The following is a 25,436-nucleotide window of genomic DNA, read 5'->3' as shown; positions in this document are numbered from 1 at the left end:
TTTGTGTTTTGATTTCTGAAAACATGTTAGAAACACTTTAATCGATGTCAAATTGTCAAAAAAAACAAAGAAATGAAGAGAGTTGAGAAGATTTAAAATTTTGGTTCGTAAGCAACAACAACATTTTAGGTATTAAAGTGTAACAAAATATTTTTGAATATGATGTGTAACAATAATATTTTTTTAACATGACGTGTAACAATAATATTTTTATTTTAATATAGCGTGTAACAACCTAACCATAGCATGTTACATGTTTTTGTATATGGCGTATAACAACCTAACCATAACGTGTCACATGTTTTTGTACATGGTGTGTAACAATCTAACCATGACATGTAGCAATATAACCATGTCGTGTCACATATTTTTATACATGGCATGTAACAACTTAACCATGATGTGTAACATATTTTTTTACATAGCGTGTAACATTATGACATGTAATTTCATTAAAGGTAATTTTGTCTAATTTGGTTAAAACTAATTAAAACTTTAAAAAAAATTATCTTTAAAAATATTTTATCTATAAAGATTATTTTTAAAAATATCCCCTTTCAAAATTATTGAGCTGTCCCTGCAAAGTACTTCATGCGCTCTGTTTTGAGCAAGTTGCTTATGAATTTTAAATTGCTTCTAATTGTCATCTATATGCTCCTATCCTCCACTGTTAGGATTTTTTTTTTTTTATTCAGGACATTTGCACAAGGGTCTTCTCTGCTAAGCTCTTTGTACCTATGATATTGTAGGTTTTTTGACCTTTGTTCATAAATAATATCCTTGCTTTTACTTTTCAAAAAAAAAAAGTTTTACATCTTACTTCCTTGCATTTCACAGCCTACTTTCCACAATCGTGTAGTGTAATTAAGCTAAGCTCCAACCTTTCATTAGAGCAGCTTCCCCCAGCTCGATTACACCTTACCTGTTCCTACGAGAGTAGATAGCCTTGACATTGAGTGTACCTTTCAGCTTTGTAGTTTTGTCTTGCTAAACTTTAATTCTGGAGAGAGAAAAAAAAAATTAGTATGACCATTATTGAGAAAGCAAAGTCAATAAAGTAAAAGTTCCCATATTTAATTAATTAATTTTGAATCTCTCAAATTTACTAATTATCTCTAGATTGAAAATGGTTTTGTTCTAATTTGGTGATGTCAATTGGAAATATAAGACCTATCTAACATTCTTCTTAATAACTAACTTCGTTTATGGTATCTAATTAGTTGATGAAAATGTTTCCCTTATAATCAAATATTCTGACCCCCTTAATTAACCCATTAACCAACAAGTTGGTTCTCTTTTTCTTCCTTTTCTCTTTGAACTTCTTTAAGAAATATGATTGCAAATTAGCTGGGCTATCATGCCTCAGCCACGAGATGGATTCTATTTAAAAAAAAAAAAAAAACATTGCGGAGCTGCAGATATGTGTTTAATTTAGTCTGTTGTGATCTAGAATTTAGCTAAAGTAAGAAGAATCTTTGTCCCAAAAGCTTGACTTATTTACCCGACCTGGCCGTCAACACATATATAATCTTATAATCTAAGAACACATTTTTTTGGTAGCTATTAAATCTGCCAACAACATTTCCCCAAAGATTTAATTCTCTCATTTACTCCCCATCCAACCAATATTTATACATATTAAAACCTTCTTCCATCCAATTCATTGAAAAAGGAAAAGAAAGCGAGCTAGCCCTCTCCATTCACATTTTGTAAGAGTTGTTTGAAAGCATATAGAAGTTGAAAGCAAATGGCATCGATACACTTCTTATGGCTCCTTTGCCTTCAACTTTTGGTGTTGGCTGCAAAAATTAGGGCTAAAAACATTCCAGCAATCATAGTGTTCGGAGACTCATCAGTTGATGCTGGGAACAACAATTATATTCCCACGATTGCTAGGAGCAATTTTGAGCCTTATGGTCGTGATTTTAATGGTGGCCGTCCAACAGGAAGGTTCTCCAATGGCAAAATCGCAACCGACTTCGTTTCAGAGGCTTTCGGGCTCAAACCGGTCATTCCTGCCTACCTCGACCCAGCATATAGCATATCAGATTTTGCCACTGGTGTTACCTTCGCTTCTGCTGGAACCGGCTATGACAATGCTACTTCCAATGTTCTTGTAAGTTTTCATCAAGTTACTCTTTTCTCTGTTTCAAGAAAGAGCACTTTGTATTCACATTCGAAATACTACTATACGTACGCTTCCCATGTGACAACTAGGTGTGTATTTATAACTATAACTCTCAAGCCTCCAAAACTTGTCAAAAAAGAATTGACTTAATTGATAAGTTGTTAATTTAGACTGTAAATGATTTAAAAAAAAATTAACTCTTACATCGTTGTTAATTTTAAGTGTTAGTACTTTTATAAAGGACGGTACATACCCTAAACAATTTATTTATTTCGGGATTTTATTTGTTAGAAAAAAAAACCCTTATTATTTTAATTTTGATTGTTGTGAAGTCATCAAACCATTTATAACCAATCTATTCAACGAGTTTGAATACTTTGCATTGCAGTCAGTGATACCTCTACGGAAAGAACTGGAGTACTACAAGGAGTATCAAATGAAACTGCGAGACTATCTTGGAGATCGTAAAGCAAACGCTGTAATCAGAGAGGCATTATACATGATAAGCGTGGGAACAAATGACTTCCTCGAAAACTACTACGCAATCCCAGGCCGATCATCCGAATACACCATCAGAGAATATGAAAACTTCCTCGTTGGGATTGCCGGAAATTTCACCAAGGAACTCTACGATCTGGGAGCCCGGAAGATGTCGTTAGGAGGGTTGCCTCCAATGGGGTGCATGCCGTTGGAGAGAACCAGTAATTATATGGGAGGAAGTGATTGCGTGGATAGTTACAACATTTTGGCAGCCGAGTTCAATGTCAAATTGAACGACTTGGTGATCAAGCAGAACAAGGAGTTCCATGGGATGGACATGGTCTTTTCAGATCCTTATGGCATCTTGTTGGAGATCATACGAAAGCCTGCAGCTTACGGTATGTTATTGACTTATATTGTCAATTTCTCTTTTATTGGTTGTGCCGTGGACTTTCATGCACCATTTTTCTCCCCAACTACCTCGACCAGTTCATGATAATTAAATTTTACTTTGGTAGTTAGGTGTTACTGTTGCATTTAATACACCGCTTACTGCTGGTGCACCTGAACTCACCTCCACTGAATTGTAAGATGTTTATACAGAAATAGGGGTACTGGTGGTGCTCCACTCATTCCTTCTTATTGAAGTTTGAACTCAAGACTTCTCAGCTATAAATTTGAGTTCTACTAGTATTAATTAAGTCTTCTTTGAGACTACTTTTTTTTTTTATCTAAAGTTTCCCCAACAGCATGGGTATACATACAATAATATATATTTTTGAAAATTTTTTAAATTGAAAAGTTAACTTTGTGCATAGTAATAAGTACTAATTTTAATTGCTCTCTTTAATTTTTGTTTTTTAAAATATATAATTTTGAACTACATAATAAAAAATATTTTTTTTTCATAATTTTACAAATTTTTTCCCATATTCGAATATAAATCTCTAAATTATTGATCTTAAATTCTAAGAGTTCAAGTGTTCCTTTGAAGCATAAGTTCTGTGATTTTTCATTCAAATATGGTCTTGGTTTTTCTTTTTCATATTAACTTGTAAAGGCTAACACACGACAAATTCCTCATTTTCTCTCACCTTATTTGTTTTTTATGAATAGTTCTGTCATCTTTTTTTAACTATAACTTTAGGTAATTCATATAATATCTTGTCATTTTAGTCCACAAAATTAAGAGAAAAAAAAAGGGAAAATAGACTTGCGTTAAGCAGTTGTTACTCCCTTCAATTTCGAAGTCTAATATTCAACTTCATCCTTAGTAAACTTGTTTAAAGGTAAAAAATAAAGAATAAAAAGCAGAAAAAATGAGAATTAAAAAGAACCCTAATGTTTTAGAATCTACACAATATATATTATAAACTCCAAAGCATAAAAAGGAAGGTTGTCTAATTGTTTTTGGATCGGTTGCAGGATTTGAGGTTACAGGGGTGGCATGCTGTGCGACTGGGATGTTTGAAATGGGTTATGCATGCAGCCGTACTAACCCTTTTACATGCTCCGACGCAGACAAGTTTGTGTTTTGGGATTCCTTCCACCCTACAGAGAAAACCAACGGTATCATAGCCAACCACGTGGTGAAGACTGCTCTAGCCAAGTTTCTTTGACAAGGCAGATAATTAATGAATAGCTTATAAATTAAGCCTATTTTAGTATGTTGAAGGCAAATTTTCTGTATAATGTAGTACGTGATTTCCATAATAAATCTTCATGTTACTACTGTAGGCTTGTTAATTATGTCTCTTCAATAACAATATATATGGGTTAAATGCATGGTTTTAATTAATAACGCTTATATGGTCACTTAAATATTAATTAATCAAATAAATCAATGAATTAATAATTAAACATCAATGAGGTATAATTAAGCTGTTAATATTTTATTCTAGCAATTAAAGTACTATCTTTATGTCGATATTTAGCTTTATATTTGATTTACTATATCAAAGTTATAATTTTATAAACCATCAATAAACCATAAGTTTATTATCAAAATTAATAAAGATTTGGAAAAATACTCTCTGAAGGGAGAGATGGTTCACTTAGGCTAGAATTTTTGTTTTTATTTTATATACTATCTAATTTATTTAAATTTAATTCAGAAAGAAATAGTATAATATTTATACAAAATATATTTAACTAATATATCTATAAATTGGGCCTATAGATGAGGCAGCACTAAGATCCATTGCTTTTTCAAGGCCTTGACTTAAACTGTTGAACATTGACAGTTCGGCCCATGGACATCTTTAAAGTATCCTACCCAAAGAAATCAAAACCATGCAAGGAACCAGTTTGAATGAGTAGAACGATGAAATAGAGGATAAGCAAATGCACAAATCACTTATACCTAGAGCTGTCAATATGACTTGACCCGGCCCAGCTCAGCCCAGCCCAAGCTTTTATGGGTTAAGAAAATATGAACCGGGCCGGGTTAGCTCATTTTTTATATGGACGATGAAAACCTCAACTCAGTCCATCCCTTGCTAGCCCATGGACTGGGTTGGGTCAGTCTATTTTTTAGTTTTTTTAAAAAAATTTACTTTTATAATTTTATAATAAAATTATTTTATGATTTTATTTATAAATTAAAATTATTAATTTGATAAGTGTAGGTTAAACACATCAAAATATATAAAATAAATAATATTATTGATAATTAAAATATTAATTTTATATAATTAAATATATAAAATTATTAAATTAATTAAAATTATTTATTTTTTTAACCCACAGGGTTGGCTTGCCCCAACCCACTGATTTAGTGGGCTCGCCCATTTAGGCTCTACTCAAATATGGACCTAAATTTTTAGACCCAACTCACCCCATATTTGATAAAAAATAAGCCGACCCAATGGGTCAAGCCTATTTTGACAAGTATACTTATACTTATCTATTTATATGAAGGTAGGAGTCTGCGTAGTTTGATTTGGCTCGACAAGAGGGTACATATGTTACATTAAACTAATAAGTCATTTCGATTTTGGATCCTTTGGTAACCAAATTAGTTTAGCTTTAAGTTGGTTTCGATTTCAAGCTATTAAGATTCAAGTTGTTTTTTTCAAAATAAAATAACGAATTTATTAGTCTTAACAATCAGTATGTCATTTCAAGTTTCTTATTTATTTAGCATAAGATTTTCTATGGCATAAATATCTGGTTTGGACAAAAGATAACCTACACAATTATAAAATACTATTAATGCCCAAAATGCTATTGACAGATTTTGTGCAAGTTGTTAACTTGTTTAATAAACTAAATTTAAATCGAGTATGGCTTTGAATCACTTTTCAATAATTATATTTATTGTAATATTTATTGATTTTTTACTAAATTAAATTTTAAATGATAAAAAAGTATAAATTTTTTATATTAATTAAATTGAAATATCAATTGTCAATTAGTTAGAATAAAGAAGAGAAACAAATAAGCCTATCCTCAATCCTAAAAAAGGGGGGAAATGGTGGAGGTTCATACAACAAATTAATGATTGGATGGGGCAAATTGCAAGACTATCAAATCACATACCTTATATTTTTTTTTTATGGAATAGTAAAAGAAAAATGATTATGTTATATGTAAGGGAAACAATGTCACATGCTTCAAGCCTTTATTTAAATGTCCAAATCATCTACAAAACATGTCCTTTGTATACCATCCGTTTCTTTTGGACTAGTCGAAGAAACTAAGAAAATCAAGGATGAGATGTGTATATGGTGCACATGAGTGGCTTTGGTCTGCCAAATTAAAGCCTATTCACAATGCTTTGAAAGTGATTGCACTCTTGACTTAAAGTTTCATTTGCGTATAGAATAGAGAGAGAGTGATTATGGACAAATCAATATCACATATTGATTTTGGTCTTTTATATTTACCGTGTAGGACATGAAAGTGCCCCGACTCAGTCTACGTTTCCAAGTTCCACCCCCAACAATCCCTCATTCAAATTGGTAAAAGCGAGTATAGTGCACTTTCTTGATGATAAATTTTTTCATCAACAAGATATATATATATATATATATATATATATATTGCAATCAATTAATAGAATTTTCTTAAAATGTAAATTTTTAAACATTATTGCATACTTGTGGGTATGTATACATCCATTCAAAACGTTTTCAACCTTGAAAATAAACAAGTATTGATATTATCTTCCCATCCATTCCCTTATATTTCTCTTTTGAGAGCTTCAACATATGCGATTATTGAAGATAACTTAATCAAAATAATATTGATTGAAACGGATTACAATATATATCTTGATATATCTCATAAAAAAATACCTTGGATACATGTCCATATTTTAAAAGTGTCAATATATAATGTAAATCTCATTATCGGAATTTATTTTATTGAATAAATGAAAAAGAATATTACTTTAAAATAAATGCAAATCACATATTTGTGAATTATTAAAAATGTATTAAATAAGTTATTTTATCTCCGGTCTACCATAACATATTTGTGTGTGTGATCAAGTACAAAATTATTTTCATTTTTCTAACATTATATATTTGAAGTGATTTATCTCCTATTTTTTTGAATAATATAGGTAAAACTAAACCACGCTCTAGATGCGCGTAAATCAAATGCTATCTAATTTTTCGCACAAACATCCAATTTAGAAATACAAAAATGGAATGAAATTTTAAAGAGACTTCCATAGAATCAAAGTTCAAACAAAGCACACTCTTTTAAGTCATAACATTCACAAAAACCAAAACATAAGACCAACACCTTGTAGAAACCAAACCACCAAAAAAAAATTCCCCAACAACCATGAAAAAGCTCTATAGCAAAGGCAAAGTGCACCCTTCACCACCACCACCACCACCAACCATCACCGATCACTTGTCCTTGCTTCCTACTACGATTCTCAGCCTCACTACCGCACTCTCTCTCGAAGACAAAGAAGTATTGGCCTATCTCATCTCATGTTGCAGCTTCTATGCCACCAACAACAACAACTTCCCTAATCACCGGGGAACTACAAGCAAGAGTATAATTGATGTTGGCGGTGATAACAAGGAGCATGATCCTATGTTTAAATGCAACTGTTTTGGGTGTTACATGTGTTTTTGGGCACGTTGGGACACATCCCCAAACCGTCAGCTGATACATGAGATTATAGAGGCATACGAGGAAGGGTTGTTCCAAGAGAAGAAACAAGGTAAGAAGAACAAGAAAGGAAAGAGAAAGAGAATATGTATTCCTGATGCCAAGCATGGAAACGATCAGGGAAGTTCTGGGAAGCAATTGGTTAACTTGAATGAGCAATTGAAATTTGTGGAAATGAATTGCCGTGGTGGTGAAGAAGGGGAAGTAGAATTCGAAAGGGGTTCTATCAGGAAGATTGTAAGCTTCATTGAAGACAGTATTTGGGGAGTTTGGAATAGAAATTAATTGTTTGATTAAGAAAACAATATCTTCTATCTTTCGTTTTTCCCCTTAATTTTCCCTTCTGTACATGATTAGCCATATTCTCCATGTAGAAAAGACGATCAAAAGAGTGGATATGCTCTGTGTGATCTGTAGGTTGTTCTTCTTTCTTCCTACTGATTTTTTCCAAGTGCTGAAATCTGTTGTAATCCAACGTAGCTCTGTTTTTCTCTTTCCTTTTTATTTTTTCCCAATTGAAGTAAGACTTTTTCCAATCTATAAGACTCTTCAATGTTGTTTACCGGTAATTGGGTTGAGCATCATTCCTATCATTATAGCATTAAGGGTAGCAATTTTTTTCCTATTTCTAGGTGTAATATGATCAGTTTTTGGTCTCAACCAGTTTACTTAAAACGTTAAACGAAACAAGCAGTTGGTCAATATCATATAAAATTAGATAGATAAAGAAAATAGGTTCTCATCTTCTATGCATATCAGCTTGTATGTCTTGTTGTCAAAGAGGATATGGGAAGATTTGATATAATTCCAAGACTCAACATTGCCAGCAAGGAATATTTCTGGAAAAATTATTAGATACATATTCAGACAAATTTTAGTATATGTAATTTTCAGATGAGTGCCACGTTTAGAGACTAAAAATATAATATTTTTGGAGCTTAAGTTGAATTTGGTATCAACGTATATTTGAGTGTTTCTGGTTTGAAAGTTTCAAGAGTCAATGTTCTTCGATGTTGATCAACCACCGTCGACAAGAGCTTGCGTTTTGGGACTTGAATATCTTCGTATTTCTTTGTTTGACAAAGAAATTACCCTTTCTGCGGTTTAATATCAGGAGTTGTGCATGCTTCAACCTTTAGACCTTTAGCTATAATTTTCATCATTTCAGGTTAAGATGCATGAAAATAAGGACCCATTATAATCTTAATTAATGAGGAGAAGAGTGAGGGTCTTAATTTCACTTTCACATGCTTAAAAGAAAATTATAGAACATAATCAATGATATATATATATATATATATATATATATATAACCAAAAATAAAAATATTATACTGTTTTCCTTATAATTATTTATTAGAATTTAATTTTTCGTCGTCATGCTATAATAAAAAAAACCTCGTGTCAAATTCGTTTCCATGAAGAGAATTTAATGATGAAAATGAATCCACAACTAGTATTTTGTCACATGTCAAAGTTGAAAAAGAAAATGATACTCATAAGAATTCTTTTGACAGAAGATAATTAGATCACAATCAGTTTCTGTTACCTATCATATGTTAAAGCAAAATGACCTAAAGAGTTTTACTAAACTCAAAATTTATCCTTACAAAGCTTTCTTACTTACACTTAGGTGAAACTTGATATCAACATATATAGTATTTCTTTTCTTAATATATATAGAATACGATGATAATCTTAATAAATTATAAAATAATTTTTGTTATGAATATATATATATATATATATAAATATATATATATAAATGTTTATTATATTATAGACTTCATATCATTTTGTGGTTGACTAAGATAACGAGTTATTAGTAAAAAACATGAATTTTGCTCATTTTCTGAGGTGAATGCGACATTATTTATTAATTATAGTTATGAAGGTGGAAGAGGATAATAATTACAATCGTGGTGGTTATGCTAATCATTATTCTAATGATATATTTAACTACCGGAAGTGGATGGATACATTTAATTGTTAGAAGTAGATAAATACATTTAACTACCAAAAATGGATAAGAGATACAAAAAAATAACAAAAGTTGACGGAATGAAAGAAATATAAAAAATATATATTATTGATATGGTATGAAAGGTCATTGGTTACATACTTGTTGTACGTCGAAATATCTTGTTAAACCTTATCAATCATCATTGAAAGCTAAAAAGGAAAAATATATATCGAAACAAATTTTGTTTAAAATGTTTTGAATCACGATCAAATTGATATAACATACTTGGATGTTGCTAATTTTCTTATCCACTCTAAAGAAGAAATTAATCATTTGATTGGAGATAAAAACATCCACAAATGAAATTTTTTAATAGTTTGTTGCTATATTTTAGTATAACTTTATCATAAAGATGTTTTTATATGTGCTCATTATATTTAAATGATATGTTCTTATTATGCATTTTAATAATAAATTTTATATTTAATGTTCTCTTATGTTAATTTGCAAGTTTCTTACTATATATCTTATTTTAAAATATGAATGTTCATCTGGTTTGATCCCAGATCAATGATGCAAATATATGTCTAGCAAATAATGTTACAACGCATACTATATTTAAAAATAAAAAATATTTTTTCTACTTGACAATGGAAGAAATCAATGTCAATACAATATCTAGTAGTACAAGATTAATTGAAGGCTCCGGAAGAGTCAATATTCTACTATCTGAAGGAACAAAGTTTATAAGAAAAGATGCATTATTTTCTACAAAGTTTCAAAATTTTTTTTAAGTTTTAAAGATATTTGTTTGAATGGATATCATATTGAGACAACAAATAAAAGAAACACTGAATAATTTTATATTATATCTATTATCCCAGGTAAGAAGTATGTGTTGAAAAAATTACTCGTTTTGTTCTCTGAATTATACTACACAAAGTATTAGAATGATCGAAATTTATATTATAGCAAACCAAAATTTTACTAATGATTGTAATGTTTGGCATGATCAGTTGGGTTATCTCAAATCAACAGTGATGCAAAAAATTATTGAAAGTACATGTGGTAATCTATTGAAAAATTAGAAGGTTTTTCAATTTAACGAATTCTTATATGTTGTTTGCTTTCAAGGCAAATTAATTATAAAACTATCACAAGCTAAAGTTTGGATTGAATCTCTTACATTTTTAGAACATATTCAGTGTGATATATGTAGACCCATACATCCACCATGTGGATCATTTACATATTTTATAGTTTTAATCGATCCATCGGCTAAATGGTTACATATATGATTATTATCAACTTGTAATTTGGCATTTGTAAGATTACTCGCCTAAATCATTTGTTTATAAGCATATTTTTTGGATTTTACAATCAAAACTATTCATCTTGACAATGTTGATAAATTTACATCTCAAACTTTTAATGAATATTGCATATTAGTTGGAATAACTGTTTAACAGCCTATTTCTTATTTTCATACACAAAACCCTCGAGCACTATGAAGCATTGAGCTTGTCTCCCTTCTGTATAGGTGCCATTCTAGGTTTGTTGTGCTATATACCATACCTTGATAATACTTTTGGGATTTAGGCCTTCTGAGATAGTCCTAGGATACTTCTAGGGGTCTAGCAAAATTATTTATTAAATACTTCTAACTGATTGCAAGGTCATTATCTATGAAATCCAAATTTCTAATTTTTGCTTGGAAGCATGCTATTATGAATGTAGCAGTATTTGTACACATCAGGCCAACGAGTTATTATAAATTCTCTCTTATCTAATTGGTTTATGGTTTAGAATCAAATATTTTCTATCTAAGAATTTTTAAATGTGCGGTATATGTCTCAATTGCTCCACCATAATGCACAAAGATGGGTTTTCAAATGAGGTTATGAATATATATTGGATACAAATCTCCATCTATAATTAAATATCTAGAACTATTAACAGGAGAATTATTTATGGTAAGATTTGCTAATTGCCATTTTGATGAAACAAATTTTCCAACATTAGGAGGAGAAAATAAGCAGCTAAAAAAAATAAATTTCTTAGAATGCATTATCAGTATTTAATTTTGATCCTTGCACAAATCAATGTGAACTTGAAGTTGAAAAAATAATTCATTTGCAAAATATAGGAAATCAATTGCTAAACGTATTTATTGACCTAAAGAAAAAACTAAATCTCATATACCAGTTGCAAATGCTCTTATTAGAATTGATGTCCTTGTAGGACAAGGTACGCTAGAAGTGTAGAAAATTAATCGGTTTCAAATATAAAATCCTCAAAAAAAGAAAAGAGCAAATATACAAGATGATCAAAAAAAGAAAACAGAAACTCTAGAAAAGACTCCTGACATAATTGATTAAATTTTAGAAAAAATTTAAGTACTTGAAATCATTAAAAATGAAAAGATCTCAATAAATTATATCATGACAAGAAAAGTTGGAACTGGAATGTAATAAACGTAGATGATATTTTTACATATAATGTAACGCTCAATATTATGAAAAAAAAATAAAGATCTTGAACCTACATCTGTTGAATAATGTAGATATAGAAATATTAACCAATATAAAAAGATGCAATCAAGATAGAATTGAATTTACTTGCAAAATATGAAATTTTTGGACTTGTAGTCTATATAACAATGGTATAAAACTAGTGGAATTTAAATAAGTATTTGTATGAAAACGAAATGAGAAAAATGAGATTGTGAGATATAAAGCACAACTTGTCGTACACGGTTTTATCCAAAACCTAGTATTGATTATGAAGAAACGTATTTTCTTGTGGTGGATGCAATTACAATTCTATATTAATTAATCTAGCAATATATTAAAAGATTGAAATGCATCAAATGAAAGTAGCTACAGCCTATTTATATGTCTCACTTGATATTGATATCTGTATAAAAATTCTTGAAAAGTTTAAGTTGCCTAAAGCACACAATTCTCAAAAAATTTATTCGATCAAATTAAATAACTATGTATATGGATTAAGCAATCTAGACGCATGTGGCATAATCGCTTTAGTAAATATTCATTAAAAAAAAGGCTATAAAAATTATCCTATATGCTCATATGTGTCACAGCCTAATTTTCGGATCATGATCTGCGCATGGGCTTAATGGGCACAGCCCACTAATCTCGAGCAAGCCTCTTATATAACCCTATTCACCATTACGTCCATCTTTTTAAATGCCATATTTCCTAGTTCTCAACTATAATTATTTCAACAATATAATGTGACAACCAACTACTTACATTTATATCATCCAAAATAATATCACTCATTGTCAACTCATAGTGGCAACATTAATCAAAATAAACATATATTGTTTATGACATGAATCTTAGTGATTTACATCACTTGTACGTATACACAGGTAAAAAGACTCTTGACTTTCAACGGAATGACCTTGGGTGAAGGTACAGCTACTGAATGTCACGGTACCTACCAAAAGGCGAATAGGAGAAGACACCTCAATCTAGGTCCCAACTATCTCCGAACTTGAAAACATGAAGTTAAAAAGAGTGAATATAAATCCAGTGAGTGAAAATAAGAAAGGAACAAGCAAACGATAAGGAAAGCGTAGAAATCATGATGCACTTATATTAAAAACAATGCAATTTAGTTTAATTTTTTACTAAATCCCTGATTTCAAACTTTGATTATTTAATCCCTTAGTGTTGAAGGATCCATGGTCAACCATGAAGTTGAAAAAAGTGAAAATTACAGCAGAATCCAAGCAAAACAAGCATGGCAGAGGAAATCTCGTTGCAGTGAGAATGAAATTTCATTGTAGCGAAATTCAGGCAAAATTTTGAACCAACCACCCGAGAGTTTCTCACTGCAGCAAGAATGCATTTTCGCTACAACGAAAATCTGGGCTAGTCAAGCCCCTACCACCTGAGAGTTTCTCGCTACAGCGGGAATGAAATTTTGCTGCGACAAGAAACAGGGCAATGAAATTAAAAAAATTCTTGTCACAACGAAAATCCATTTTTGCTGCAGTGAAAATCAATTGGAAAGCATTTTTCAAATTTTAATATTCAATATTCAATGCAATCACAATATATTTTCCATAACATCTCTATATATAACATATATAAATATATATACAACAACCAGCATCAACCCAACTCTCCCTCAGCTCATGTGCACTCCTACACCGCACATAGCTAAGTCATCATGTGCACTCCCACACCGCACATTATAATATCATCATTAGTACCATGTGCTCTCCCACACCACATATGGCATAAATCATCAGCGTGTGCACTCCCATACCGCATACTACCGGCATCGTCATGCGCACTCCCACACCATGCACGATTATAATATCACGCAATAATATCATTCAATGCATAACATACACATCAATATAATGTAGGAACACATGAACTAATCACATTGCACATTTCACAATATAAAAACATTTCATCAAGGGCTTGTTCTCCAGGTAAATTTTAAAGCAAAAACAAATAAAATTTTCAAATGATTCATTCGAACACATATGCATTTCCCACAACAATTTAGTTGCAAGTTCACTCACTTGTCTTTGTTGATTCTTTAATCGACTCCGATTTCCACTAATGCTCCAAGTGGAGATGTGGGGTCTCGTTGGAACCTATCACACACAATAGCATCACACCAACTCAATTTACATGAATACTATTCTAAAAGTTGTTTCCTAAATCAAGTTTTACTAGTTATTCCTAACTAGCTTCCAATTACCATTTGACTAGTCATTACTTTGCACTACTTTAGCCTCACTAGAAATAAACAAATAACCTTCAACAATAAGACAATCCACAATTCTAACCATTGACCATTCATCAACAACTTAAAAATCAACCCTAACTCACCACTCACCTTGGTGGTTTTGTAGTTGAATTCCTTTTCAAGAGTTTGTCAAGCTATTATGGAAAGTCTTTCTCTCTCTCTAAAATGTCCAACTAGTAAGAGAAAGTATTGAGGAAAGACTTTTGAGGGTTCTTGAGGTGTAAAGGTGAAAGAGCACAAAGAATCCTATGAAAAAGTGTGCCAAAGCATGAGAATTGAAGTTACTTTGAGAAAGTTATGGAGGTTTCAAAGGATGGCTTCCATGGAAGATGAAAAATGTTTAGTGAGGAAGAAGGATGGGAAGAAGAAGAAGAAGCTACTGGAAGTGAGGAGAAAGTGCTGGAGAAATTTGATATTTATCCTATAGTTGACTAAAGTTTCACTTATTTACAAAAATGCCATTGCATAGTTTTTTTTTGCCTTCTTTTTCCCTTTGGCTCAAACTTTTTACTCTTTTGACACTAAGAAAAGATCCATAATAGACTGGGGGTACTCGAGTTCATGAAAACTTAAAAATTTATACTTGAGATCTAAAATAACCATTTTACCCCTATTGTGAAAATTATCATTATTTTTATTTTTTTCATTTATTTCATTATTATATACATCATTCATTTATTCCTTAGGCCTACTTAGACCGTAATAATATTAGAAAAACTCACTTCTAGGAGCTCACCAAGGAAATGATAGAACTATCTCTAACCTACGTCATTGTGTCTACCTCTGCTACACGTTTATGAAGGTTGAGGCTTCACAATATGTTTTATGTTGATGACTTGAATATTGTTGGAATTACTGAAGAGTTATCAAAAGCCGTGGATTACATAAAAAAAGAATTTGAGATGAAAGACCTTTGAAAAAAAAATTTTTGTTTGTGTCTTTAGATTAAACACTTTACAAATAGAATTTTTGTCCATCAATCAAATTATATAGCAAAGTGCTAAAACAATTCTTTATGGACAAAGCACATCCATTGAGCTCACTAATAGTTGTAAGGTCACTAAATGTGAAAAAATGACTATTTCTGATCTCGTGAAGATGATGATAAACTTTTTGATCTTGAAGTATCATATCTTAGTGCAATCGGAACATTAATGTATCTTGCTAGCAATACATGACTTGATATATCATTTGCTATAAATTTATTAGCAAGATGCAGTTTTTCTCTAACATAAACACATTGTAATGGAATTAATATATACTTCGATATCTTCGAGGAACAATGGACATGGGCTTATATTATTCAAATGCATTGATTATGCAGATGCAGAATATTTATTTGATCCACATAAGGCTCGATCCCAGACAGATTATTTATTCACATGTGGAGGTACAACTATTTCATAGTGTTCTGTAAAACAAATTATATTTGCTGTTTCTTCTAAGATTGTAAAAATTTTGGTAATTCCTGAGGCAAGTTGTAAATATGTCTAGTTAAAATCTGTAACTCAATATATTTGAAGAATATGTGGCTTGTTAATAAAAAGGAAATTTTGACAATGTTATATAGAGATAATACTGCTTGCATACCCCCAGTTAAAGGAAGGATACATTAAAGGCGATAGGATAAAACATATTTCGTCAAAGTTTTTCTTCATTCATGATCTTCAAGAAAAAAGTGATATTAGTGTTTAACAAATTCGTTCAAATGATAATCTAATAGATTTATTTACCAAAGCTTTTCTTATTGCAACATTTGAAAAGTTGATACAAAAAAATTGAAATGTATCGTTTTAAAGATCTCAATTAATGTAATTATCAATGAAGTAAAATATGCATTGTAATATTTTCCTTCATTAAGGTTTTTTTCTTTAAGTTTTTTCTCAATAAGGTTTTTAATGAGGCAGTACTTTAAAAGTATATTTTTGAAAGAATTATGTATTGTTTTTTTTTATTCGAATTTTTTTTCATGAGGTTTTTTCTTAATAAGTTTTTAATAAGACATATTCTTAATACAAAGGACATATGTGTGAATGTCTATTTTGTTATAAGACAAGAAATTCAAATTAAGTCAAACTGTGCAATAGGCCAGACATAATAAGTATAATCTGATTTGAACTCTTAGATTTGATTATGTGTATCTAGATTTGGATATAGATTGAATTGGATTAAGATTAGGATTTAAGGGAAATAAATAAGCATTTTACTTCATTTATAAATACACTTTTGAATAAGATCTTTCTTACTTTATTAATATTTTTCTCTCATAGTTGTTATTTCAGTTTATATTTCATAAAAATTTTGAAATAATTCAAAGAATTAGTATACTAAGATTGAGACAAAATCCCAAAAAAATTCAATTAGGGCTTGTTTTAGTAATAAGAAGAAGGTTTTAAAATCTTGAGATGTCAAGTTTAAATCTTATCAAATGCGACTTTAATTTAATTTTATGTTAAATTTATTTAATTATATGTTAATTTATATGTTTTAAGTCATTAATTTCTTACATAAGATGTAATATTTAATTATAATTGTGATTTATAGTTGTATGCTAACGTCATAAAAAAAATAATAACAAAAAAAAATAGCCTGGATAAATCTCAATGCATGATACAGAAAGAAGCATTGAAAAAGGGCAAAATACAGGTATTAGGCTTTAGGGAGAGATGTGTAGCCCAAATTTTAATACTAAAACCAGACAATGAAAATCCCAAGCCCAATTTCTCTGAACCCAATAAAGAAAACCAAGCCGCACAGGCGTACGTTAGCCCCTCCCGCCATAAACCCCCACACTCTATTCCCCATCGTCAGCCAAAGGGGAAAACTTCCGTTCATCTCTTCCGAGACCACCCGTTAGAACCCTCTCCAGTCACCCTCTCACAACCGTCAGATCTTCCGGAATGGACCCACTCTTAGACAGAATCAATGTCCGCGATCTGCTCTCGGGCCACGACCTCTCTGACCCCTCGACACCACTGTCCGCACCGGATCTCCGCCTTCTCATCAACCGCCTCGAATCCCATTCTCTTCACATCAAATCAAAAGTCCGTTCTTACCTACTTTCTCACTACAACGACTTTGCCTCCCTCTTCTCACTCTGCAACGACGCGATTCTAAAAACCGACCAAATATCCAACAGCCTTTCCGATATTCTCTCGTTAGTCTCCGACCGTCCGATCGATGTTGAGATCCGTGAGTTGGTTGATGAGATTGGAAGGAAAACGAAGGAGGCTAGGGAGAAGAGGGAATTACTAGGGTTGTTGAGGGTAATTGTGGGGATTTGCGAGAGATTAGAAGGCGCTAGGTCGGCGTTGAGAAATGGACGGCTCAGCTTCGTTGCTGAGGAAGTTAAGGAGTTGAACAAGGCTTTGAGGATTGGCGATGAAGAAGAAGGAGAGCCTATTGTGTATGGTTTATTGAGGAAACAGTGGGCGGATTTGTTTGATGAGGTAAGATTCTGTTTGGTTACTGAGTAAATAGAGAAACTGAGAGAGAGAAATAGTTGAATTGTGAGGTTTAATATTTTAATCTCTTTCTTTTTTTGGTATTATTCATTTTGCTGGTGATTTGTTTTTTTAGAGGAATTGGATTTGGGTTTGTAGATGCAAGAGTTGCTTGCCAAGTTCATGGAAAATGCAGTTCGGTTTGACCAGGAAGCTAGATCAATCCGGGTGAAGTATAGATTACGTGTTGATGAAATTGATGGGATTGAACTTCATACAGTTTTGGAAGCAATGGATGTAAGTTGTTATTAACTTATCTTCCTTTGCTATAGAATAGACCGACTAAATCTTATATGTGCGACATGTTTTTATTTTTTGTTTCTATGATGGATATATAATGAAGAAGTTGATAGTTTTTAAAATTTTATGTACTCATAGTTAAGTGTCTACAGTCTTTGGTGGTCATTTAATCCTGCTATGTTGTTCCTTAGATATGAGTGATGATATGATAAGATTTGTTATTTTTAGGTTGCTGGAATTTTGGATTATAGTCTTGCTAAAGTAGCTGACTTGATAATCAAGCATGTCATGACTCCAGCTGTAAATTATGAATTGCCTGTAACTTTTGTGGAAGATGTAGATCAAGGTTCAGAAGGAATCACAGAGGCAGTATTGAAGATATTACCTTCACAAGATTGCAAGGTAACTGCTCTCTACCAATGGTCTAAATTCTTGGTTGGTACTTGCCACACTAGGTTTAACTAATTTACAACAAAAGTCAGTAAATAAAGCAAGCTGAAATGTTGGTTGGAATATTGAAATTTTATTGCTTCATGTTTTCTTCATGAATGGTGATTCTTTTAATACGGATCATTTTAGATGGTTAGAGCATCTACTAATCTGTAAGTGTGAACATTTTTGCTTGAAAGGAGTTCATGGGTTGTGGTGTGAGACATCTTCTCTGTAATTTTCAGATTGTAGATGTGGATGGTGATGCTATCTATGCAAGAGTTATTCAGGTTATCAGGTTTATTTTCAAGCACATTTGCTTCGAAAATGGTTCATGGATTCATTCTTTTGGAAGGTTAACTTGGCCAAGGATATCAGATCTTATTATTTCCAACTTTCTCTCAAAGGTTTGTTTTTCTAACACTTGACTTTAATAATAATAGTAATAGTAATTATAATGCTTTCTCTTCCACTTTGCTTTCCGTTCGTGTAATTACTTCACTGCAGAATTCTGAATGCCTGTGAATAGTTGTCAGGTAATTGATTTCTGTTATTCATATAGCAAATAAGTTATTGTTTCTGTGAAATCTTTAAATTTATGCCTGGACTTTAATATTAAGCAGGCATGCAGGGAATGTATTTCTCTCTATATAAAAGTTGGAATGGTGCATGAAATTTTCTTTCAGAGTGTGGCTATTTACCTATTTTTCCTCCTTGTGCGGGGAAAAAACCAAGGGAATAGAGTTGGTTTTATTTATTTATTCCTTTATTGCATTTCTGAGAAGCTTTTTCTTTTAAAAAGTAGATTTTAGTCTTTTCAGTACCAAATGTTATGTTTCTGTTGGTTCCCTTATTAATGATTTTCAATATTTTGGTGAATAGGAAATTAAAAGACATAATAAATGGCACTTGGTGCAGTGTCAGTAGGACATATTTGCTTGTCTTGCTCTGTTGGGATTCTAGTGGTTTGATATCATCATATTTTATTCTGTAAAGGAGCATCTGGGTGTGTTTCCTTATTTACTTCCTAACAAATTCACATGTGGAATCTTGCTTTAGGTTGTTCCTGAAGATGCCTCAAAACTTGCTGACTTTCAGAAGATAATCAAATGTACGGCAGAATTTGAGATTGCTTTAAAAGAAATGATGTTCATATCAGCATCCGATAACAAGGATGACAGGTTGAGCAACTTTGCTGAAAATGTTGAGGTTCACTTTGCATTTAGGAAGAGAACTGAAATTTTGGGAAAAGCTAGAAATTTACTCCTGCAGTGTGATTTCTCTGTTCCTCAAGTGAGCTTCTAATAATTAAATGTATGGGCTTGTGGCTTTGATTTATTGCTTTAGATTAATGAAATTTTCTATAGGAGAATACTGCCAAAGGCTCTTTACTGAAGAATGATGGAAAGGTTATACATTCTTCCAAACATGTTGATTTGCTTTTCTCATCTGAGAGGTGTGTGGTATCAGAAGCAGCCTCCCAACTGATGGAGCTAGTGCATCAGGCACTTCAGGTGAACACATTAGTGTATAGTATTTTGATTTTCACCTCATATTGTGATTAAATTTGATTTATTTGTCTGCTCTTTGTATTTGAGATGCATTTTACCTTGGCTCTCTAGGCATGAAACATCTTGAATTTGAGATTTATTGCCCCGCCACCCCATTTCACTCTCTCATGCATTTGCTCGTTATTATGATTGACTCATAAACCTTTATGATCATAAAAGATTGGACCAGGTGCATGTGCAGTATGGTATTTAACTGTCAAGAACAGGTATTGCCTTAGTATGTTAGCTATTAAGCTAAATTTTGGGGGGAAGAAAGTTTATAAGATGCCTGTTAAGAGAACCTTGTTAGTTCATACATAGAACTTTTGAAGGACTCCATTCCATCGTGGAGCAGAAACCACTAATTTTACTATTTTCTTCTTGCAATGCCATGGGCCAATTTCTTATATATATATACACATAAATCTGTTGTAATAACATGAATATGCAAAAACTTAGGTGGAAATATCTGGGAATTCATTGCAACTTGAAAGTCTTAATTCTCTTCATGTCCAGTGAGACCTGATATTCTTACAAATTAAAGATTATGGGAAAGCTTACTGTTACTGCTTTATAATTTAATAAAGTTTTCTAGGTAAGTCCCATCTCTAAAGTATGAATCTCATTTAAATTAGCTGAAATTATCTTGCACTGTGCATCCCACGCATTTTAAATTCTCTTGGCAAGACTCGTGCATGTAAACTTCAGCATGTGATTGTATGTATCACAACTCCTTGCAGGATGTTTGCTTGTCATCCACCAGAGTTGCTTTGGAATTCTATCATGCTGCCAGAGATGCTATACTTCTTTATGAAGCTGTCGTTCCAGTCAAGGTTTGTTTATTTGAGATGCTGCGGTTAGACTAAACTTAACCTTATACCTTACAATTCATCAAGAGACACTTCATCATGATTTTTGTGGACACATGTATTCATATGCATGGCAGATTGCGCTTGCCTGGATGTGCACACATGCATGTCTATGCCTATATTCACGCTCATGCATGCAGGTTAAATAGGATTCTGAGCAACCAGAATTTGTATTTATGTACTGATATATGTGCTCAAATATTTATGATTATGCAAAATACCAGAGGTTTGGAGCCAAAACTGAAATGTAATTCACATTTAATTTATGTACCTTTTATATCCCTCCACTAAAAAACATTAAATGTCTTTTATTCTTCTTGTATGGGAATGTTTAACCCAGATCCCTTTGTCTTAAGATGACTTGCCATGTTAAGCATTATTTTTTTTGAAGGGCAGAATAGAATTCATTTCACTATAAATTTACAAAAGACTACCACATAAGGCAGTGAGACGCCATGTTAAGCATTATGAAGCATCATTATCTGTCAACTATATTTCTCCTAGCTTTATGTTTGTGCATCCTTGATATTTCCATCATGTTGGGTTCCCGAAATCTCTCTCTCTCTCAATATTTGCTTTCAAAGTTTCTTTGTTTTCTTCTAAAGTGGACACTTTTAAACAAATAATGAAATTCTCAATCTTGAAGTAATCTATTAGTTTATGAGATGCCTGCTCTTCCCTGTGGTTGTGCTTGTAATTTTGACCTTAGTTTCACAAATATTGTCTAGCTTCCAAACAAATGTTGTAAAGGTTATTGTAGCATATTTGATCACTCACTATCCATCATATTTCTTTGCTTTGAGCTGTATGAGCCAGGTATATTGCATATATGCATTACTTGTTTTTGTGCATCACGGCTGCGTTGGTAACTTTTATTTTTGGCTTGTGAAGCTAGAAAGGCAGCTCGACGGTATCAATCAGGTTGCTGTTCTCATGCACAATGATTGTCTGTATTTATCTCAGGAGATACTTGGGCTTGCATTTGAGGTATATAGAGTGTAGACATAACTATAAGCTGCTTGAGAAAAAGAAAAATAAAATGCAATGCACACGTATACTATTTGGTTATATCTATGGATATTTTGAAATCTGCAACTAGACATAACTTTTTACTATTTTGCTACTAATAGTGAAAGAGATGCTGATTTGCTATTCTTCAGTGATTGTATTCGTTTAATCTAGAGTGCCTCTGCCCTCCCATGATATTATTTTGTCTTTTTATGTTAACTAATGTATTTTGAACCTACATTTCAGTATCGCTCAGACTTTCCAGATTCAATCAAGGAACATGCTGTCTTTGCTGATATGGCTCCAAGATTTCATCTCATGGCTGAAGAAATTCTGCAGGGGCAAATCCAGCTTGTTATTTTTAATTTGAGAGAGGTGTGCCTATATATGTCATCTGGACTTGATATATGCCTGAAAATTTTGAAGGATAATTACATAAAACCTATTGTAGTTTAGTCATGCTTAGAGTTCAACCATTACTAATTTAATTTTTTACAATTCAAAAATAGAAGTTTCTATTCAATTACGAGGTCACTGTTTTATCTAAATGTTATTCAATTAAAATGCACGTGCACGTCATCACTTTCTTTTTGCTTCTCTTTTCACTCTGGCAAATTTGGATAGGGAGGTATCTCATTCACTGGGCCAATGCCTGCAGCTCTTGCATACGACTTGCTTGCATCCTTTTTGATGTCAAAATATGGAAATAACCACAATATAAAGCACTTGTTTAAAAATTTTCATCTCATCGAAACTAAATTCTCTGGCCTGTTTTTGCTATGAACTATTTTAATTTCGCTTAATTTGGTTTGATTTTGAGGATCATTTTTGTTAAGTTGCTTGTAATCTAAAGTAGAGAATATGTGAGTCATATGCTTTTAAATTTGTTGCTATATTTAATAAAGTTGGAAAGTGGTGAAACATTATAATTGATCCAAAAGAAAAATAGTGGTTGAATTATAACGCAGATAAATCTGTGGCAGTTTTCATGTGACAATCTGAATTTTTAATATCTCTTGCCTTCATGAATAACTTTTTACTAATATTGCTATTTGTTAGGCTATAGATGGTGCTGATGGATTTCAAAATACCCATCAAATGCAACAATTTGAATCTGCAAAATTCAGCATAGATCAGGTAGTGTTGATGTATTTTACCAATATACTCCTTGCTGTCATTTTCCTCTGCCTTTCTCTTGCATCAGACGGTGAAACTGAATGGTTGATGATCAGGTTGCTTTTGTTCTCGAGAAAGTACATATTATATGGGAGCCACTCTTACTGCCTTTAACTTATAAGAGAAGTATGTGCATGGTTCTAGATTCTGTCTTCTCTAGAATCACAAGAGACATACTTTTGCTTGATGATTTGGCAGCAGAAGAAACATTACAGGTCTGATTGATCACTCTTTACTGTATTCTTCATAGCTTTTACATATTAAAGTGAGATAACTTATCCATCGACTTGTTGAACAGCTCCAAAGACTGATCCATTTGATGCTGGACAACCTTTCTTCTTTATTGAAATCTCTGATTGCTATCAATTCAAAAGGGAAGTCAGAAGAAGACTCAAGACGTCCTATAGATGATCTCGTACCATCTTTGCGTAAAATTCGCAAACTAGCAGGCATGTTTTTTCAATATCCTTAACTCTTGACACTGGTAGTCTACTTGATTTCTTGCCACATAATGGATGATCTTGGGTGCTACCTCAGTGGGTAAGACTTGGGTAGAAATTAGGGTATTAGTGGCTTCTTATTTTCCCAACATAAGAAAATTATATGATGCATAAATGTGACTTATCCTAATTATATTTCATTTTTTCTTTTTTTGTATTTTCCAGAATTGTTAGATATGCCTTTAAAATCCATCACATCTGAGTGGGAAAGTGCAGAACTTCTAAGATGTGGTTTTACAATGGTAGAGGTATGATTTAACTAAAATTTAGCATTTGATCTGTTGGTTTTAATGTGTTGCAATTCTTTTAGTTTTCATTTTGTACAATAATTTTGGAAGTATTTTTAAAGATTTGCTCATTATTGTATTTTTATTTATGTATTTTGTGATGCAAATCATGAGACATGCACATTGGACATGGTATTCAGCAAAATTTAACTATTATCTGATATCATGCCATCCTGTTAATGGAACAAGGAATGGTGCATATGTTGAACAACAATGGCATTTCTTGATACTCTCTTATGATATCCTTGTTACTTTAGATATCCAGTTGAGTGTATTTATAACCTCTTATTTTAACTTTTTCCAGTTGAAAGATTTCATCAGAGCAATATTTGCTGATTCACCATTGAGAAAAGAATGCCTGTGGAGGATAGAAAACGTCAGTTTGTAGAGGTTGGCGGTTTCCTTTGGACTTTTGTAACACTCTGCCCTGCTCAAAAACCCAAAGGAATACGGCCAATGAAGAGAAAAAACAAAGGAAACCAAACAGTTGCCTTTTAGCTTACTTGTAAAGGTGGATTTACAATGGAGGCAGCTGTCTGCCCCCACTAAAATGTTGAATACTTTTGGATAGTATTATGCGACGGTGAGCACACCCAACTCATCATATTCACGTGCTATAGAATTGCTTCTTCACCAGCAACTTTACTAAACTATCTCGTCACAAACTTCAAATGTATAACAATGACGCACAATTTCCACCATTAAAGAAGATGGGCAGAAGTTAAGGCAGGTTGGAGAATAAATAGCAAGAAGAAGAAGAAGAAAAGTCAATCTGGAAAAAGAAAGAAGAAAAAAAAAACACCAGAAAATGATGATGTCGTAAGAGGGAGAAGATCTCTATGAGTAGCAACAAGAAACCGGCGGAGAAAATGGTTATGTATAGTATAAATATGTGATTTCAATCATTGACAGTGTAGGATATAACCAAAAGATCAATTTGCACCCATCACTTAGTTGGTGTCTTTGTTATTTATCTTTTGGTTTCTTTTCATTTTAATTTTTTAGTACTTTTTATTTAAAACAATAATGTGAAAACAAAACAAGCTATGACATACCAAATGGATCTTCAGAATCCATATCACGCAACAAAATTCTAAAGAATTAACTCGTCACCTTTATATAACAATGATATATGCGTGTGTGCTAAAATGATGCATTTCATTCAACTGAAGCTAACACGGTTCTCTTGCTTTTGTTTGCACAAAGGCAAGGCTGGCCCCGCTGCTATGGTGGGGGGTGCTCTGGGACCATATGGGCTTCATTCTTGGCACCTACTCTGAAAACATTGGCACAGAGGAGAGGACTCCAACTTCGCTGAATTCTGTGCTATCCCTGAAGGGATCAGATTGTTTCTCTCCTCCCCTTGGGCAACCT

The 25,436-nt window shown here is 32.2% G+C and overlaps 3 protein-coding genes across 3 annotated transcripts; all 3 read left to right on the top strand.

The window, feature by feature from the left end:
• Positions 1–1,653: 1,653 nt before the first annotated feature.
• On the top strand, positions 1,654–4,340 carry LOC18612375 (GDSL esterase/lipase At2g04570-like). Its single transcript, XM_007049145.3, has 3 exons — positions 1,654–2,116; positions 2,517–3,006; positions 4,034–4,340. The coding sequence occupies exons 1-3, from the start codon at positions 1,748–1,750 to the stop codon at positions 4,225–4,227; spliced, it is 1,053 nt and encodes a 350-aa protein (XP_007049207.1). The 5' UTR covers positions 1,654–1,747; the 3' UTR covers positions 4,228–4,340.
• A 3,062-nt stretch (positions 4,341–7,402) lies between these two features.
• Positions 7,403–8,026, top strand: LOC18612374 (uncharacterized). The gene has a single exon (XM_018117269.2). The coding sequence runs from the start codon at positions 7,403–7,405 to the stop codon at positions 8,024–8,026; it is 624 nt and encodes a 207-aa protein (XP_017972758.2).
• A 9,137-nt stretch (positions 8,027–17,163) lies between these two features.
• Positions 17,164–25,033, top strand: ATZW10 (centromere/kinetochore protein, putative (ZW10)). Its single transcript, XM_007049143.3, has 14 exons — positions 17,164–17,949; positions 18,103–18,240; positions 18,472–18,645; positions 18,918–19,079; positions 19,732–19,965; positions 20,040–20,186; positions 20,963–21,055; positions 21,983–22,078; positions 22,346–22,474; positions 23,159–23,236; positions 23,332–23,490; positions 23,574–23,724; positions 23,941–24,023; positions 24,367–25,033. Exons 1-14 carry the CDS (start codon positions 17,401–17,403, stop codon positions 24,448–24,450), a joined length of 2,277 nt encoding a protein of 758 aa, XP_007049205.3. The 5' UTR covers positions 17,164–17,400; the 3' UTR covers positions 24,451–25,033.
• The last annotated feature ends 403 nt before the right edge of the window (positions 25,034–25,436 follow it).

Source organism: Theobroma cacao, chromosome 1, assembly GCF_053813885.1.
Source record: "Theobroma cacao isolate CCN51 chromosome 1, ASM5381388v1, whole genome shotgun sequence".
NCBI lineage: Eukaryota > Viridiplantae > Streptophyta > Magnoliopsida > Malvales > Malvaceae > Theobroma > Theobroma cacao.
The sequence above is the reverse complement of the archived record's forward strand: the minus strand, read 5'-3'. Positions and strand labels throughout refer to the sequence as shown.

What these genes read in the sequence shown, in the direction of transcription:
- ATZW10 (XM_007049143.3), top strand. Translation starts at nt 17,401, where the DNA reads ATGGACCCACTCTTAGACAGAATCAATGTCCGCGATCTGCTCTCGGGC. An exon ending in AAGCTGTCGTTCCAGTCAAG is followed by an intron (nt 21,056 to 21,982) that starts GTTTGTTTATTT and finishes TGGCTTGTGAAG; the next exon opens with CTAGAAAGGCAGCTCGACGG. An exon ending in TTATTTTTAATTTGAGAGAG is followed by an intron (nt 22,475 to 23,158) that starts GTGTGCCTATAT and finishes GCTATTTGTTAG; the next exon opens with GCTATAGATGGTGCTGATGG.
- LOC18612375 (XM_007049145.3), top strand. Translation starts at nt 1,748, where the DNA reads ATGGCATCGATACACTTCTTATGGCTCCTTTGCCTTCAACTTTTGGTG. An exon ending in ATGCTACTTCCAATGTTCTT is followed by an intron (nt 2,117 to 2,516) that starts GTAAGTTTTCAT and finishes TTTGCATTGCAG; the next exon opens with TCAGTGATACCTCTACGGAA. An exon ending in ACGAAAGCCTGCAGCTTACG is followed by an intron (nt 3,007 to 4,033) that starts GTATGTTATTGA and finishes GATCGGTTGCAG; the next exon opens with GATTTGAGGTTACAGGGGTG.
- LOC18612374 (XM_018117269.2), top strand. Translation starts at nt 7,403, where the DNA reads ATGAAAAAGCTCTATAGCAAAGGCAAAGTGCACCCTTCACCACCACCA.